The sequence below is a fragment of the Uranotaenia lowii genome, chromosome 2 (assembly GCF_029784155.1).
Source record: "Uranotaenia lowii strain MFRU-FL chromosome 2, ASM2978415v1, whole genome shotgun sequence".
Lineage (NCBI taxonomy): Eukaryota > Metazoa > Arthropoda > Insecta > Diptera > Culicidae > Uranotaenia > Uranotaenia lowii.
In genome coordinates this window covers 416640421-416658087 of record NC_073692.1, presented here as the reverse complement: position 1 = coordinate 416658087, position 17667 = coordinate 416640421, and the positions used below count along the sequence as shown (strand labels likewise).

The 17667-nt window shown below is 34.6% G+C and overlaps 2 protein-coding genes across 2 annotated transcripts; both read right to left on the bottom strand.

The window, feature by feature from the left end:
* Positions 1 to 2256: 2256 nt before the first annotated feature.
* Positions 2257 to 3534, bottom strand: LOC129749531 (protease inhibitors-like). Its single transcript, XM_055744510.1, has 2 exons — positions 3378 to 3534; positions 2257 to 2778 (listed from the first exon to the last, which is right to left on the bottom strand). The coding sequence occupies exons 1-2, from the start codon at positions 3418 to 3420 to the stop codon at positions 2573 to 2575; spliced, it is 249 nt and encodes an 82-aa protein (XP_055600485.1). The 5' UTR covers positions 3421 to 3534; the 3' UTR covers positions 2257 to 2572.
* A 1054-nt stretch (positions 3535 to 4588) lies between these two features.
* On the bottom strand, positions 4589 to 9499 carry LOC129743436 (serine protease inhibitor I/II-like). Its single transcript, XM_055735471.1, has 5 exons — positions 9479 to 9499; positions 7535 to 7659; positions 7060 to 7207; positions 6986 to 6996; positions 4589 to 4842 (listed from the first exon to the last, which is right to left on the bottom strand). Exons 2-5 carry the CDS (start codon positions 7575 to 7577, stop codon positions 4646 to 4648), a joined length of 399 nt encoding a protein of 132 aa, XP_055591446.1. The 5' UTR covers positions 7578 to 7659; positions 9479 to 9499; the 3' UTR covers positions 4589 to 4645.
* Positions 9500 to 17667: the final 8168 nt, after the last annotated feature.

The following is a 17667-nucleotide window of genomic DNA, read 5'->3' as shown; positions in this document are numbered from 1 at the left end:
GGCATCTCTGGTCAGAGGTCGGCGAAAGAGGTCGTTGACGTTATAATGCATTCGATTGAGATCATAATATAGACACGGGGGTTTTAAGGGACGAGTAATTGATTGCAAGCAACAAATTTTGTGTGAGGGGTTGGAAAATAAGGTCGTCTATATTGACTTTTTGGTGTTTTTGGTATTTTGAGGTTATGCAATGCAATTATGCAATGGATACAATGGATTGGAATAAAAAGTGCTACACAGGAGTTTTCAGGGACGAAGCAAATAATATCAAGTATGAAATTTTAAGTGGGTCGTCTTTATAACCTGTTAACTATTATTGCTATAAATAAACAAACTCCACGAACTCCATAGTATCCAAATCAAAATGGCTGAATCGGGAGTTTCTCATATCGTTACACCTCCATTATATACACACCTTGGTACACATAATACAAATTCAGCGCTCGAGTCATTCTACTCACGCCTAAAAGTAATCTTAAATCAATATGTGCCAGTGCGCCTTGTTGTTGAAAAATTCACAAATCTTTTAACATTCATCTGGTTGAAAACTATCGAGGCATATCAATTTTGAACTGCTTGGCAAAGGTATTTGAATTGTCAATCTTCAATAAAATGAGTTCAGTTTCATCACATATCATTGCAGAATGCCAACATGGTTTCCGTTAAAAGAGATCAACATGAACTAACTTGATAGTATAAATATGTTCCGTTCACTAGTAGATCTCTATCCAATAAGAAACAAGTCGACGCAATTTATGTTGATTTCGCCAAAGCGTTCGATCGGCTGCCGCACAAACTTCTCATCGATAAGCTCGACACTATCGGATTCCCCAAATGGCTGATCAGGTGGCTAGAGTCATACTTTCAAGACAGAACCGCATTCCTCAGGCAGGGTCACATCAAGTCCACAACTTTCGCCGTTCCTTGTGGAGTTCCTCAAGGTAGCCACTTGAGCCCATTGCTATTTAATCTTTATATGAACGACCTTTGCGTACTGATCGATTCGGAAATAATATTCTATGCCGACGATTTGAAGTTGTATCGCACCATCACAGATTATGAAGACTGTGTTTCACTTCAACAAGACCTCGATAAATTTATCATTTGGTGTCGAGTGTATGCAATGGAGATGCATCTAGGAAAATGTAAAATCTTGACTTTCACCAGGAGAAGAACAGAGATACCGCACAGTTACCTAGTGGGTGATTATGTGCTTGAGAAGGTTAAATCTATTATGGATCTTGGTGTGATTCTGAACAAATCGCTCACGTTTAAAGATCACCTTGCTTTGATCGTGGCTAAAGCTAAAACAGTGCTAGGATTCATCGTAAGCTACACAAAAGGATTCAGTGAGACCACCACTTTAAAAGTACTTTACTGTTCACTTGTCCGTTCTTTTTCGAGTATAATATCCAAATTTGGGCACCTTCATCCATAGGCGGTATAAAGCTGCTAGAATCTGTCCAGAAACGTTTCCTGCGATATGCAATTCCGAACTTACCCTGGAACGAACCACAACGGCTTCTCCTTTACGACGATCGATGCGGAATCCTGAGAATGGGATCATCTTTGATATTTTATCTGGAAGCATCGACAGTACCAGCCTGACCCAAATGATACCATTTCTGTCCCATCCCGCGCTCTGCGCAATTACGAACCATCAAGGATAATGAATTACGGACGAAATGAATGTTTTAACCGATTTGATATTTCTTGCAAGCTTTTTAAGCAAGTGTAATCATGTTTCGACTTTTATATTAGTAAGTGTGAGGTCGGACGCAACCGCGGATTAAAGGCAACGCTGGCAGTAACTGTCAGTTGACAGTCCCTCGCGGCATTTAGGCGCGCTTACATTCTGTGAGTAAAAGTGATGGTTTACGGTACTTCCCGCTATTGCTGGGTGATTCCCCTCGTACGTACAGACGAAAGTGTCACAGTAAGGATAGTTTGAAGCGTATATTATGAGGAAATCAGTCTGTGTGATATTGAGTTATCGGAAACCGTGAACAATAAAAAAAAATGATTTTGATTTAAATCGAGAAGAAAATTCAGTTTTTCAAGGTGGAGTTTTTTTTTGGGACGGATAAATGATTTCTGATTTCACATTTTGTTTCAGGCAACAAACAAAGGGATCATCCATATTAATTGATCAATATTTTCCGTCCGAAAAAACCATCGTGAAAATGCTTCGCAATTATCATTCAAATACAAGCTATTCACCACATATTATATGCACTTAAATTGAAACAAACGGCGTTCGTACGGGATCAACTAGTTTATTGTACAAAACACATCTTTCAAATCCAGGGATTCAATTGATGCAATACCAGAAGACTTTAAAGAATTGTTGTTGAAAACCAAGTTACGGATTTGTTTCTTTGTTGATTTGTTGCGAATATAAAAATATTTCCGTGACTCTGTTTTTTATCATGGAAGGAAGAGAAGTAAGAAAAAGCGTAACGATCTAACAAAGTCATCAAATAAGAATTTGTGTAAATCAACCAAACGTAATGCAACAAAATATCATTAAATACAGTTTCTCATACATGAATGAAGTATCACTGAGATAATCTTAATGTAGTTGTAAGTTGTCTGGCTTAGGTCTCCCATTCTCCCAACCTCCACAATACATCAAGGTACAGCCACCACCTTTGCCAGAAGAAGTACACAAACAAGTATTGCATTCGTACTTAAACGTGACACCAGGTTCACAAGTAAAAGCTGGATCTGCAGGATCGATATATGATCTAGGCATTTCTTCGCTTTCAACGGCTACTGCTATAAAAAGAAATATAAAGAACATTAATGAAACTTCACATAAAACAACAGAATTCTTTAAAAAATGTAGGCCTACATTTGACAATATAACATATTTTGGTTGAAACAAAATCTAGTATATGATGTATGAAATTAAACTGAGCTGTTTATGAAATATGTGACTGTGCAAATTAAAGGAAAAACCACCGTTTCTACTCAATGAAGTCGTAACGAAAAAATTTGACCTATTTTATTCTGAAGCTTGGCATTAACCGAATTTTTATATTGATATGTCGAGTTCATAAGTTGAAACAAATTTTGTCCTATTTTTTTCTTGAATTTGGATAAAAAATAAAACATTCAGTGGAGGGGAAACCTAATGTATTTAAAACTTGTTAACAACCTCCAGTTTTAACAGATTTCGAATAGTCAACAATACATCGAATAATGAAATAAAAAAAATCTGCAGCCCGAATGAATAATTAAGTGCATCTAAGTTTACATATTGAGAAGTATTCAGAAATTTGTTGCCTGTTCCGAGAGAAAAATCTCCAAAATAAAGGGGATCGTAACATGCGAAATGAAAGCAATTAGCATATTCAAAAATAAATCCTTCGTACCTGCTCCAATAAGGACCGTCGCAATTAGCAGCAATGATCTCATCCTGGACGATTCCTGTTGATCCGCGAAGTTGGTGATTAGATATGTTTGCTGATTAATCACTTTAGAACGTACCGGTTATTCACGTCAACTTTCACTCAGCATCCAGTAGAGATTCATTCCGTTTAAATACTAAAATTTTTGCTATGTGGCACCCTGAATTGGTTCCAAAGTGTGGATAAAAGAGTTAGTCATGATCAAGTCTGGTATGTGACGGATTATGAGCAAACCCCGTTTCAAAATGTGTGTAGTTTCGTAAGGACCAAAGCCAATTATCGTATCGAAGTGGATTTGCAGTGGAAACATGTTTTTTACCAATTTTGTATTCGATAGTTGATCATGGAGAAATCGGAAACTGTAAAATGTGACGGGTTTTATTTATTTTGTCTTTAACACGTTCGTCGCCACGGCACCCATATTCGGGTGACGGGTGTGTTTCCTGGGGGGCCTCGTCACATCAAAAAGCGTGTGACGCTCTCTTACTTGAGTTTACCGCTCAACGTCGCCACACGTTTCAAATATGGGAGTTCTCCCTCTTTGTTTTCTCTCTCTGAAAATTTCTTTGGGCCAGGCTAAAAAAATTACCAAAATGAGCGTGGCGACGAACGTGTTAATACCTTTTTCCCATGTTGGTTCTGAAATGTTGTTTCTTCTGATCTCTTCCTATATCCCTATTGAAAAGTAGAAGGGATTTTTAACAGAAATATTTCTCGTACCCAAATACCCTCCCACCCTAAATTTGGTACCACTGGCTTGATCGTTCTCGAGTTATGCAAGCATTTGTCTTTCCTTTGAGAGGCCCCTGCCTTCTTCTTGTGAGAGAAAGGGGTCTCAAACCATAATAGGAACATTCCACGGACTCCAATACCCCTATTAGCCAAGTTTCACGCAAATTTTTTCAGTAGTTTCTGAGTCTATAGGGAACAGACAAACAGACAGGAAATCATTTTTAGATTAGATTCAGATTGTGTGTAAAATTCGGGACGCAACTGGAGATCAGGTCTATATACTGAAGAACTTCTTTCAAACAAAGATTTCCACATAGGTAATTACTGATTACGAAATATCAAACTATGATTTTAAGTCAATTTTTATTTTCTTTGGGTTTCAAATGTTCCTGAAAAAGAGGAATACACTTTAAAAGGAAATTTATTTAGCCTCCAAAATGAACATATGAATATCTCCTGTGCCATCAGTGAGTAGATCACACAAATGTATTAAAAATGATTTATGCCCTCGAGGTCCATGCGGTTTTACGATTTTTATCGCAACTAACAACATAAGTACAAGCAGCCGTTGTACCAGAACGATGGCAATAGCAGGTGTTATTGCACTTGTCCTTGAAAGTGGAACCGGGTGTGCAACGAAAATCGGGATGAAATCCTAAATACTCGGCAGACTCGGGGTCTTCGGCATTGGCAATGGCTAGAAGATTATAGAAATAAATAAAAATGGATTTCAATCGACTATTCTTCAAAATCATGTTACAAGACGTTTTTAACGAAACTTGATACAATTTTAAAACCGAAATAATCCTACCTGCTATGAAAAAAAGAGCCACAGTCAGAAGTAGCACTCTCATCCTGGTTGATTACTGCTGGTTCAGTTGGTTGATTTAATCAATTAAGACCTTCGACAAACTTTCAACTCAGACCGAAGTTGTTGATCGTGCTAAAATCTTTTAACTAATCAATAGATACCTGTTTTCCAACTTGTTTAAATATTTAATCAGCAATCAAAGTGTTTCACGCAATCACTTTCCCGGGAATCAATCATCATCAATTATTATCATATTATTGATGAATTAATTCAGAAGAAGACAGTTTGTTATTTCCATATAAAATAAAAGATGCAAGCAAAAAAATGCTTGAAAGAAACCTGAATTTGGTATAAAAAATAAAGTTAAATTTCCATGAATATTTTGCAAACAATTATCAATATGTGTGTGGCGTAATAATGCTATTAAAAAATCATGTCATAATAAGTATTTGTCATCTTTGTAATTTTTGTCATTTCAGTCATTTTTGTCATTTTTGTCATTTTTGTCATTTTTGTCATTTTTGTCATTTTTGTCATTTTTGTCATTTTTGTCATTTTTGTCATTTTTGTCATTTTTGTCATTTTTGTCATTTTTGTCATTTTTGTCATTTTTGTCATTTTTGTCATTTTTGTCATTTTTGTCATTTTTGTCATTTTTGTCATTTTTGTCATTTTTGTCATTTTTGTCATTTTTGTCATTTTTGTCATTTTTGTCATTTTTGTCATTTTTGTCATTTTTGTCATTTTTGTCATTTTTGTCATTTTTGTCATTTTTGTCATTTTTGTCATTTTTGTCATTTTTGTCATTTTTGTCATTTTTGTCATTTTTGTCATTTTTGTCATTTTTGTCATTTTTGTCATTTTTGTCATTTTTGTCATTTTTGTCATTTTTGTCAATTTTGTCAATTTGTCATTTTTGTCATTTTTGTCATTTTTGTCATTTTTGTCATTTTTGTCATTTTTGTCATTTTTGTCATTTTTGTCATTTTTGTCATTTTTGTCATTTTTGTCATTTTTGTCATTTTTGTCATTTTTGTCATTTTTGTCATTTTTGTCATTTTTGTCATTTTTGTCATTTTTGTCATTTTTGTCATTTTTGTCATTTTTGTCATTTTTGTCATTTTTGTCATTTTTGTCATTTTTGTCATTTTTGTCATTTTTGTCATTTTTGTCATTTTTGTCATTTTTGTCATTTTTGTCATTTTTGTCATTTTTGTCATTTTTGTCATTTTTGTCATTTTTGTCATTTTTGTCATTTTGTCATTTTTGTCATTTTTGTCATTTTTGTCATTTTTGTCATTTTTGTCATTTTTGTCATTTTTGTCATTTTTGTCATTTTTGTCATTTTTGTCATTTTTGTCATTTTTGTCATTTTTGTCATTTTTGTCATTTTTGTCATTTTTGTCATTTTTGTCATTTTTGTCATTTTTGTCATTTTTGTCATTTTTGTCATTTTTGTCATTTTTGTCATTTTTGTCATTTTTGTCATTTTTGTCATTTTTGTCATTTTTGTCATTTTTGTCATTTTTGTCATTTTTGTCATTTTTGTCATTTTTGTCATTTTTGTCATTTTTGTCATTTTTGTCATTTTTGTCATTTTTGTCATTTTTGTCATTTTTGTCATTTTTGTCATTTTTGTCATTTTTGTCATTTTTGTCATTTTTGTCATTTTTGTCATTTTTGTCATTTTTGTCATTTTTGTCATTTTTGTCATTTTTGTCATTTTTGTCATTTTTGTCATTTTTGTCATTTTTGTCATTTTTGTCAGTTTTCTTATATATGTATTCGAAGATAAAATAAATCAGATAGCCATTTTCGTTTTTTTTAATATAAATTTATTTCAATCAATTTTTGGTTCAGGTTCTTTTGATTTTGGTTTGAATGATATTGAAAATGGATTTCTTCATACAACAGTTTCCGCACTGTGATACATACTCATCATTGATATTCAATTTCATAAGTACATTCAAACAAACTAAGCTTAAGAAGAAACCTAATCTTTGGCACCAATTCGATTTTTTTTTGTCACTGCCACATCTTCTGAGAACAAAAATAATTCTTTACCAGGAGACTCAAATTGGCTTTCAAATACTTTCACTCTACCCGCATGCCATTAGGGTACAAGAAGCAGATTTTCCATCTGGGTCGCATCTGCAGGAATTGCAGTTCTTCATAAAATCTGAACCAGGTTCACACGAAAAATCCGGATCAATACCCACATAATCGCGTATATTAAAGGCATCGGTACCAGCTGTAGAGAAAGTTAGAAAATATATTATCAAAAATTTGAATGAAAATTGCTTGTAAAATGGTTGATAAGAAACATACTGCCAAATGGATTTCGGAAGTGTAGAGATTGTACTACTTGAAAGATTTGGATAGAAAGCGCGACAATGGCCAATAAAGAAATAAAAATCACATCTAAAATGGCTCCAGAGATCCTTTTCTTTTGTTAGAAAAAAGTTGACAAATAAAGCACAGAACACAAAAAGCATTCGCAAAAGCTCAGAGAAATGGCCACAACTTCTGACCAGAAATGATTAATTCCGATACACTTTCAAACCAGCAGTTTTGATACCTGCTACGATGAGTAGAGCCGCAATGAAGAGCAAAGATCTCATCCTGGTCGATTCCTGCTGGTTCTTTTAACTGATAATTAGTTTTGGTGGAATATCACCGATTTCTATGACAAAATGCCGATAACACTAGTTTACAAAATTTTAAAAAAACCGTGAACTCGATTAACTGACCAACATTTTTAATGTAAAATCGGGCGCTGAATCCGAAAATGAAATTCAAAAAAAATCTCAGTAGAACCGTTTTTGAGTTATGCTCCAAATATGAAATTTCGAAAAAAATTAAAAAGTTCTTGTACTTAGATTGAAATATCTCGGACGACATAACAGTAATTTGAAATCTCTTTTTTGCATATTAAAGGTGAGTGAATTTTCTATCGATCATCTGAACACTGTTTTTGCGTTTGACCAACAGTATTGTTGATATTAGTGACTTTATGAGGAAGAAAATTATAAAAAACTAATTTTTTTAGAGAAAATTTTGTTTCAACTAAAGTTTTTGACTCGATGGTAGCATTTAAAAAATCTGATTTTCTTTTGCGCTTAAATGTCAGTTTATAACAAAGATTTCAAGTGGTTATCTATTAAAATCGGTTGAAAATTGAAGAAGTTATGGCTACTTTACCATAACTGTAATTTTTGAAGTTTTTCATAATTTAACGAACCGCAGTACTCTTATCATAGTATAGGAAGAATGAAACATGATAAATCTCACTCGCTCCAAGTCAAAATTATTTATTAGCTTACCAAAAGGTCACATGCCAAGTTTCAGGAAGATCTGACCATACGGAGGGGTTGCTTGAGTCTCCAACGTGAATCAAATTTTGAGGTATTTTGCCCGGAAGGAACGAAAAATACTGGTTTTTCATCAATAACTTTTTTCATCACTAGCTGATTGTTTTTTATGGTTGATTTTCTTAAAGCCTAAAATGAGACAAATATTTCACCCGAAGACTGTAACTCGATTGGATTTGAAACAGAAAAGTTATTGCGGTTCAAAGATTGTATTTTGGTCGAAAATTGTCGTATAAAACGCAATGCGTAAAAAGTACTCATTGCGTGTTGGACAAAATTTGCGGCCTTTGAACCGCAATAACTTTTCTGTTTCAAATCCAATCGAGTTACAGTCTTCGGGTGAAATATTTGTCTCATTTTAGGCTTTAAGAAAATCAACCATAAAAAACAATCAGCTAGTGATGAAAAAAGTTATTGATGAAAAACCAGTATTTTTCGGTCGTTCCGGGCAAAATACCTCAAAATTTTATTCACGTTTGAGACTCAAGCAACCCCTCCGTATGGTCAGATCTTCCTGAAACTTGGTATGAGACCTTCTGATAAGCTAATAAATAATTTTGACTTGGTGCGAGTGAGATTTATCATGTTTCATTCTTCCTATACTATGATAAGTGTTCTGCGGTTCGTTAAATTATGAAAAACTTCAAAAATTACAGTTATGGTAAAGTAGCCATAACTTCTTCAATTTTCAACCGATTTTAATAGATAACCACTTGAAATCTTTGTTTTAAATTGACATTTAAGCGCAAAAGAAAATCAGATTTTTTAAATGCTACCATCGAGTCAAAAACTTTAGTTGAAACAAAATTTTCTCAAAAAAAATTAGTTTTTTATAATTTTCTTCCTCATAAAGTCACTAATATCAACAATACTGTTGGTCAAACGCAAAAACAGTGTTCAGATGATCGATAGAAAATTCACTCACCTTTAATATGCAAAAAAGAGATTTCAAATTACTGTTATGTCGTCCGAGATATTTCAATCTAAGTACAAGAACTTTTTTAATTTTTTCGAAATTTCATATTTGGAGCATAACTCAAAAACGGTTCTACTGAGATTTTTTTGAATTTCATTTTCGGATTCAGCGCCCGATTTTACATTGGAAATGACCTTCAGTTTACTGAGTTCAAAAATGCTGTAAACTAGTGTAATTTTCTTTGCTAAAAACCTTCTCAATCAATAGTTTGCTGTTGCCCCGAGCAGACTTTGATGCCCGAATTGATAGCAAACTGAGATCATAATAAGGTGTCAACAGCAAACTGATAGCATTTTTTGCTGTAGAATTTTGTACGAGAGCAAAATTAGGCATAATTAAGGTTTTATATAATTTTATTTGACAGCAAATTGAGACCACATTTAGGTATACACAGCAAACAATGAGCACAATTTGTTGTAGAATTTTATATGATAGCAAAACTAGGCATAATTAAGGTATCCATATATTTTCATGAATAAACTGAGACCAAAATTATACCATAATTTGCTGTACAACTAACCCAACAGCAAAATTCAGCATAATTGAGGAACACTTAATTTTGAAGAAAATAAAATCAAAGTTGTAGCCTCATCTGGCAAATGAATTATTCTTTTTTTATTCTTTAGCGAAAAAGTTAAACCGATGTTAACGAAATTATAACATCTTATTTAAAATTTCTGTTAGATAGATAGAATAGCTAATATAGTCAAATTTAAACGAATGAAAAACACCCACAACCAATTCTTCTGCAAAAAAAAAACACTTTCATTAAGGTGTTTGAGTTTAAATCGAACCGAAAAGAAACAACGAATAGGTAAATTTACTGTCAGTTATTTGTGATTTCTGTGTCATAGCCAAATTAGACATCATTAAGGTATCAATATTTTTTTCTTAATTTTGACATACAGCGAATACAAAATGAGAACAAAAAGTAATCAAACGAGAGTTTCAAATAATTAAATTCAAATTCAAATAATCAAATCTTTATTTAAGTATTGAATAACATCAAACGATCAAGATTGAAACGATATGTTAGGAATGTAGATTTAACAAAATCAGCTAAAATCATAAACAATTGAAAACTTTTAGGACGCTTAGCTGGAGTTTTGTCTAGTTTATTTTGAAAAAAAAAACCGGTTTAAGTTTATCTTCCCCAAACAATGAAACAAATACATTGGACATACATACAGATTCACTGGTCCAACCACAAATATATCCGAGCCAGCGATGCCAGATGATTTTAACATAAAACAGAACACAAGAAAAAAGAATTTATCAGAACACCACTAACAGATTGATGGAAATAATATGAAACCTAGTTTAAACTACATACAAATGAATAAATAGTTTCAGTGTTTCTTCTTCTTCTTCTTCTTCTTCTCTGTAGACACCTTAATTTAAGAAACTGAAGCGAGCACTGGAATGCAGGTCATATAGAAAACATAAACAAAATTTGTATTTAATGTACCTTCATATTATATATGTCAGCACGCTTGCTTTCTGAGCTACGCGTTTAAGTTCAAGTGTAAATAGTACAAGTTCAAGTATGTCAACACTAGCCCTCCAGCTGCAGCGTAATATTTTTAAAGCGACTTTTATCTAAAGAAAGAACAACGTTCTCTTCGTTAATTAAAATCCAGAATAATTTTATGTTCATATCTCGTAAGTTCAATTAAAAATATAGTTATGCGAAAATTCAAGACTAATCAAACACATAAACTTTTTATCCTACATAAAACTCAATGTTTGATTTAATTTTGTAACTGTGTAGTTGAGTATAATTTTGTAACCGTGTTGTATTATTGTTTTGATTTGGTGGAACCTTGGAAATGTTTTCTACCAACGTTTTAGTGAACGGGAAAAAGTAGCTGTTTTTTTTACGTTCTAGCCACAACGTACCGGATAAAATCATTGGATAAGGTAACTAACGATTGAAATTCCATTTATTCCATGAAAACATAATAATTTCTTTTCAGACAATCAAGACGACTCCAAGCGGTGTATGTGTCAGGAAAACATGACAAAACAGTGTTTGACTCCGAATGGTGCTAATGTTCCAGAAAATTTGAAAACCCCAACCAGACGATGCAGGAGCTGCCTAACCAAATGTCTCTGGCTTCAGTTTCCCAAGTGTCGGCGTCGAAGGAAACAAAGGACCGCGACCGATGAATCAATTGCACGTTCATTTCGCCTCTAAAGTCAATGACTGGTCAACTGTATTCCGATCTGGAAATAAGATTCGGAGCTCCGGAACATCCAGTCAATTTAATGACGGACCTTCAGGACAAGCATGATAGTCCTTTCAACCTGGATAACTGAGGTAAGGTGCATTTCAGACTTTAGTTAAGGTACATATTCAGTTCATCAACTTAAATAATATTAATCAGAAATTTGGATATGGAAAAAATATAATCCTTCAAAACTAAGTCGCCATTTATCGCGATAATTGGTACAATTCAAGTGTTAGGTTCTAATGACCGGATGCGTTGTTCCTAAAGACAAAAAAGTAAGCGTTTTGCACAATAATTTTGCCTCGAGGAATCATCGCCAGTAATTTTTAATGTCCAGTGGGCTGTAGAATGACCTGATTAACACCCGAAATTAAAGATTTTTCGTTTTTACGAAGTGTAAATTTTCCTATTCCAAAAAAGTTTTAATTGAAATAACAGAAAGAAATGCTTAAGCATTTCTTTAAGTTCAGCCAAATGTTTCGGATTATACATTCGAAAACGCTTTTAGTATTTAATCAATCTACACTATTTATATACCTCTTTAAAACCAAAGTTGAACTGGTATCATTTCAGCTTCCAAAAATGGACACCTAGGAAGCGGAACCGATCGACAGACACAAGGCTGGCCTAACTTTGAACTGGAAGTTTAATTCCAAACCTGCCACAGAAGTACACCTTGCCCGAAAGGATATTCAGAGTGAATACAACATACAATTTAGAAGAAAAGCAGGGACCTTTAAGGAGTGATCTACAAGCCTGATTTCATTATCCTACAAATAATTCCTGAGTAATGTTTCACATAACCTGGACAGGTGAAATCAGTCGACCAAGGGGGGTAAAAGAACACGAAAAGCTATCGAAGAAACCTAACCAATTATAGCATGGCTCGGATCGCCTTTCTTTGGGATATGCTGGAACAATAAAATAAAAAGTATAGGTGAGCTTTTTTATACCTTTTTGTAAATCTATCAGTGTGTGTAATGGATTTTTTTTAACGATTATTGCTGTAGATATGCTTCAGAAATAGAAGTTATATTGCCCCTTTGTAGAAATGTATTGCGTTCTTGTGATTTTCTTTCATAATAATAATGTGTAGTTTTTCTCTACCACTTTACAGACGAACTCATTCCTGTACCATTCTTCACTTGGTGGATTTGGTAAAGTCATCTATAAGATGAAATAGCTTAAGAATAGTGATGGCAAGAAGATCGATTGTTATGGAAGACATCATTTTAAAGGACTACAGGAAGCAATACAGCGTACGTTGGTCTACTTCGGAGCTCTATTCACGATTACGGATCTCTCATGCTGAAGGACTACAGATGTCAAGTTTAACTTGATAAAAATCGAATGAAAAAAGAAAAAGTTCTATGAAATTCAACTTAATTTTAAGACTGCCTGATTGTTTAACTTTAGAGGTTCATTGAAAATTTAAGACATTATATTACAAAATCAGGTTCCAACATTTGAGCTACTGAAAAATACAATTTTTTAAACTTTCGAACAGTTGTCTGAGAAGGAAATTTCAAATTAGTATAAGATTTGTTTGCGGTTTGCAAATTATTAAGAAAACGTCTCAATTGTTTTTAACGCCTAAATTTATATGCAGTTTCGATAATCGGACGATTTCAGAAATCGGTCACACCCTTTGGCGTTTCAAATCCCTTGAGCATTCTTTTAAGGCAAAATTATAGCGAATTTTGCAATCACTCGTTGAAAGTCTCATTGCTAAGGTAGTACTCAGCAGATATTTTCAAACATAGTTAGCAAAGTGGTGTAAAAGTTTGCTATTTCTAAGACCAAAATGATACTTGGTTTTCCTAAAAAAAAATGAGAGTATATTGATGCCAAAGTTTGCTTTCAATAGAATTTTGGTGATGCTTTATATTGGCATCATTGAGCTCTCCAAGCTCTCGAAAAATGAGGTGTAGTTGGGGTCTCAGTTTTAGCAAAATTAGGTATCACTTTGCTAACCAAGTATGGAAATCTTTGCTCTCATTTTTGCTGTGTACCACCTTATGTCAAGCAAAATGAGAGCAAGTTAGGCTCTCAAGGCGTGATAGCAAAATTTGCTATAATTTTGCCATAAAAGTCTGCTCGGGGCTCAGCTAGTTTATATACTCAATGAGCATTAACAATAATTCACGTAATCTCTTCGCTCGTAATCGATTCCAGAACTTTAGCCACACTGTATGGATTGTGCCTTCTTATGAGCTTAATCGATTGGAATATGAGATTTATTTAGGCTAGGGTTACCATATCCTGCGATGTAAGGAGAATCGATTTACATACATTAAAAAACCAAGACATTTAAGTAATAAAAATTCAAAAAATGTAGTAAAAAGTTGCATGACTTCTACAAAGAAATTATAGATTTTTTTTGTTATACATAACTACCCTTTGAAAGTTTACAATTTCATTTTTTCTTAATATGCTTTTGAATATACAGAAGTTTTAAGTAACTTGCTGTTGTGCGTATTGCCTTAGTTATTTAGGTGTTTATTGCATACTCAAATGCGCTAATTGCCTTCTAAGTTTAGTTTGACACCTCGAATGCGCCTCTCTGAATATATTTAAGTAAATTGCTGGATTTGCTGGAGTTTAACCAATCAAAGAACATACTGATCATTTAACAAAAAATAGTGATTTAAATAAATTCGAGATCCCCTTCAAAGGTATTCAAACTAGGTAATTAGCAAAAGTATACAAAGTCGGGCAAGTGAAGTGCTACATTGAAATAAACATATAAATTGATCAAAACAACAACTATTTATTTTAAATTCATTAAATTTCTGTTGAAAACAAATTACTTTTTCAAAATGCACTGGTTAAGTTCGACTTGTTCGCCCTTAAGTTTAACCACTCGCCGCAAACGGTCGAGGAACGGATCTTGAACCTTTTGGACCTTTTAGGACTTGGTTGAAGTTTATCTTTCAGGATCCGACGGAGACTTCGATCCGATATGTTGAGATCCTCTGCCAATTTAGTGGCACTACGACGAGGGTTTCTCTTAAGGCGCTTCTTGATGATCTTCGCCATGGCAGGTGTCACCACAGTAGGTTGGCGTCCCCTACCATACCGTTTTTGGTGCCTCCGGTCCAGGTATCTTTCAACTGTACGGTATACAAAACATATGCACACACTTATATCGGACAGCTCACGAACTCAGCTGTCCTCTCAACTCGCTTGAAATTTTGATCGATTTATTCAGGCTGTCCTCTCAACTCGCTTGAAATTCTCGTCAATATGCACTGGCGGTCCTCTCAACTCGCCATCCAATTTCAAGCTGTCCTCTCAACTCGCATGAAATTGTTACCAAAACGCTCAGGCTGTCCTCTCAACTCGCCTTTCAGTTTCAAGCTGTCCTCTCAACTCGCTTGAAACTAACGTCAATATGTTCAGGCTGTCCTCTCAACACGCCTTCCAATTTCAAGCTGTCCTCTCAACTCACTTGAAATTCTCGTCAATATGCACTGGCGATCCTCTCAACTCGCCACCCAATTTCAAGCTGTCCTCTCAACTCGCTTGAAATTGTGAACAAAATAAAGCTGCTCTTCTGACTCGCTTAACATAACATATTTATTTATTTTTTTCAAGCTCTCTTCTCAACGGACTTGAAAATTAATCTGAATTATGATTTTCTTCTTTTCGGGATTATTCCCGAATGGCACGTTGCCTTTCTTCCACTTTGACCGAAATAGCTTTCGAAAATCTTCCAACAGTGTTGCTTTTCTTAAACAAGTTTTGAAATGTTAGGTAATCTAACTACTCATTTTTCCCGTTTTTTGCACTGGGTAAATAATAAACTGTTTGGTTTTTGTGTGGGGCGCGTACTCATGTTTGGGAATATCGAGACATTCTCTAGGAGCACGCTGAGGGACCCCTCTCAGTCACGCCGCAACAGCCTGCCAGATCAGCCGTGGTGTCCGTCTCGTGCATGGTGGGTGATCTCTGTGAGGTGCCATGTTGCACATTTGGCGACCGTTATAGGACGTAAATTTTTTAGTTGTGTCATATTTCAGTGGATAAAGTGCGTATTCCTTGTTTGTTGTTGCTTTATTGCGTAAAAGGTATTTCAAAAGAACCTGATACAGAGATCACCCACCGGGGGTAAAAAAAATAGAGAACCAATTGAAATTTTGCAGATGAGTGACTCCAGACCAGTGTTGCTGAATTGACAGATTGTAAGTATACATCTGATTAAATAAAAGTTAAACACAGAAAGTATCAAAAATGAACAGCATGTTGAGAGGACAGCTGTAATGAAAAAGGCGAGTTGAGAGGACAGCCTTATTGCGTGTTGGGAGGACCGCAAAGATAAATGAACAGCGTGTTGAGAGGACAGCTGTGAAGGAAAAGGCGAGTTGAGAGGACAGCCTTATGCGTGTTGGGAGGACCGCAAAGATAAATGAACAGCGTGTTGAGAGGACAGCTGTAATGAAAAAGGCGAGTTGAGAGGACAGCCTTATTGCGTGTTGGGAGGACCGCAAAGATAAATGAACAGCGTGTTGAGAGGACAGCTGTGAAGGAAAAGGCGAGTTGAGAGGACAGCCTTATGCGTGTTGGGAGGACCGCAAAGATAAATGAACAGCGTGTTGAAAGGACAGCTGTAATGAAAAAGGCGAGTTGAGAGGACAGCCTTATTGCGTGTTGGGAGGACCGCAAAGATAAATGAACAGCGTGTTGAAAGAACAGCTGTAAGGAAAATGGCAAGTTGTAAAAACAGCTGTGAAGAAAATGGCAAGTTGTGAGTACTTATTGCGGGTTGGGAAGACCGCAAAGAAAAGTAAACAGCGTGTTGAAAGAACAGCTATAAATGATAAGAGTGCATGTATATAGTGAGTGTCACAAAGGTTATTGACCAGGGGTCTAAAAAAAAACAGCTTTATTGAGAGGAAAACAGTTGGGAGAACAACATTATAATCGCAAGTTCAAAACTCAGATAACAGAGAAACATGAAAGAATCAGGAAAGAGTTGTAACAGTAATATGTAGTACTTTATGTTGAGATGACAGCTTTAACAGAAAATAAAAAGAATCTACAAAGAATGAGCAAACAAGTAAATATTTGCGAATAACGCAAAAACCGCTTGAAAAGAAAAGCTTTATTAAAAATAAACAAGTTGAAATAACAACGTAGTTATTGCAAGTTGAAGACAAATATATAGATGACAATGAACCATGGGAGAAACAAACGAAAATGGCAAAAGCAAAAAAGAAAAAAAAAACGGAGTTACAATCACGAGTGCAGGACCGCATAAAAAAGGCTGAATATACGGATCATCTGTTATTTGAAACAATCATTCAGAAAACAAACTCATGAATAAAAAGTGGAAGTAAAAAAATATATAAAAGATGCATTGGGAAAAAAGGAGAAAAAAAGAATAGCCGATGAAGAATGTTTTGTTAGAGAGTAAAAGATTCACTGGGATAAAACACAGTGTATAAGAATATACACATTACTTTTATTAAAAAGGAAAAGAGAAAACATTTTTGGAAGTTAAAAATAAAAGAGTGTTTGAAGAATTGAAATGGAAAGAAGGAGAAATTTTATGTAGATAGTCATCTGGAAAAAAAAAAAAATTAACATATATATATATATATATATATATATCTATATATATAAAAATGAATTTCTGTCTGTCTGTCTGTCTGTCTGTCTGTCTGTTCCCTATAGACTCGGAAACTACTGAACCGATTTGCGTGAAACTTGGCAGGTGAAGGTATTGGAGGCAGGGGAAGGTTCCTATTATGGTTTGAGACCCCTCCCTCTCTCATGAAGGGAGGGAGGGGCCTCCTAAACAAAAGACAATTTTTTGCATAATTCGAGAACCCATCAAGCAAATGGTATCAAATTTGGCATGGGGTGGTATTTGGGAACGAGGAATATTTCTATGAATATAAGGTACCCCTCCCTCCTCTCAGTGGGGTGATAGAAAGGGGGGAGGGGGGCTACCTTAAAATTGTTCATATAACTCGAGAACTAATCGAGATATTGGAACCAAATTTGGCATGAGAAGGTATTTGGATACGAAAAATATTTCAATGATTATTTGAGACCCCTCCCTCTTTCCAGTAGAAAGGGAGAGGGGCCTCTTTCACATTTTTTTACATATATCAAAAACTAATAAAGC

What these genes read in the sequence shown, in the direction of transcription:
- LOC129749531 (XM_055744510.1), bottom strand. Translation starts at nt 3,420, where the DNA reads ATGAGATCATTGCTGCTAATTGCGACGGTCCTTATTGGAGCAG. An exon ending in GACGGTCCTTATTGGAGCAG is followed by an intron (nt 2,779 to 3,377) that starts GTACGAAGGATT and finishes TTCTTTTTATAG; the next exon opens with CAGTAGCCGTTGAAAGCGAA.
- LOC129743436 (XM_055735471.1), bottom strand. Translation starts at nt 7,577, where the DNA reads ATGAGATCTTTGCTCTTCATTGCGGCTCTACTCATCGTAGCAG. An exon ending in GGCTCTACTCATCGTAGCAG is followed by an intron (nt 7,208 to 7,534) that starts GTATCAAAACTG and finishes CTTTCTCTACAG; the next exon opens with CTGGTACCGATGCCTTTAAT.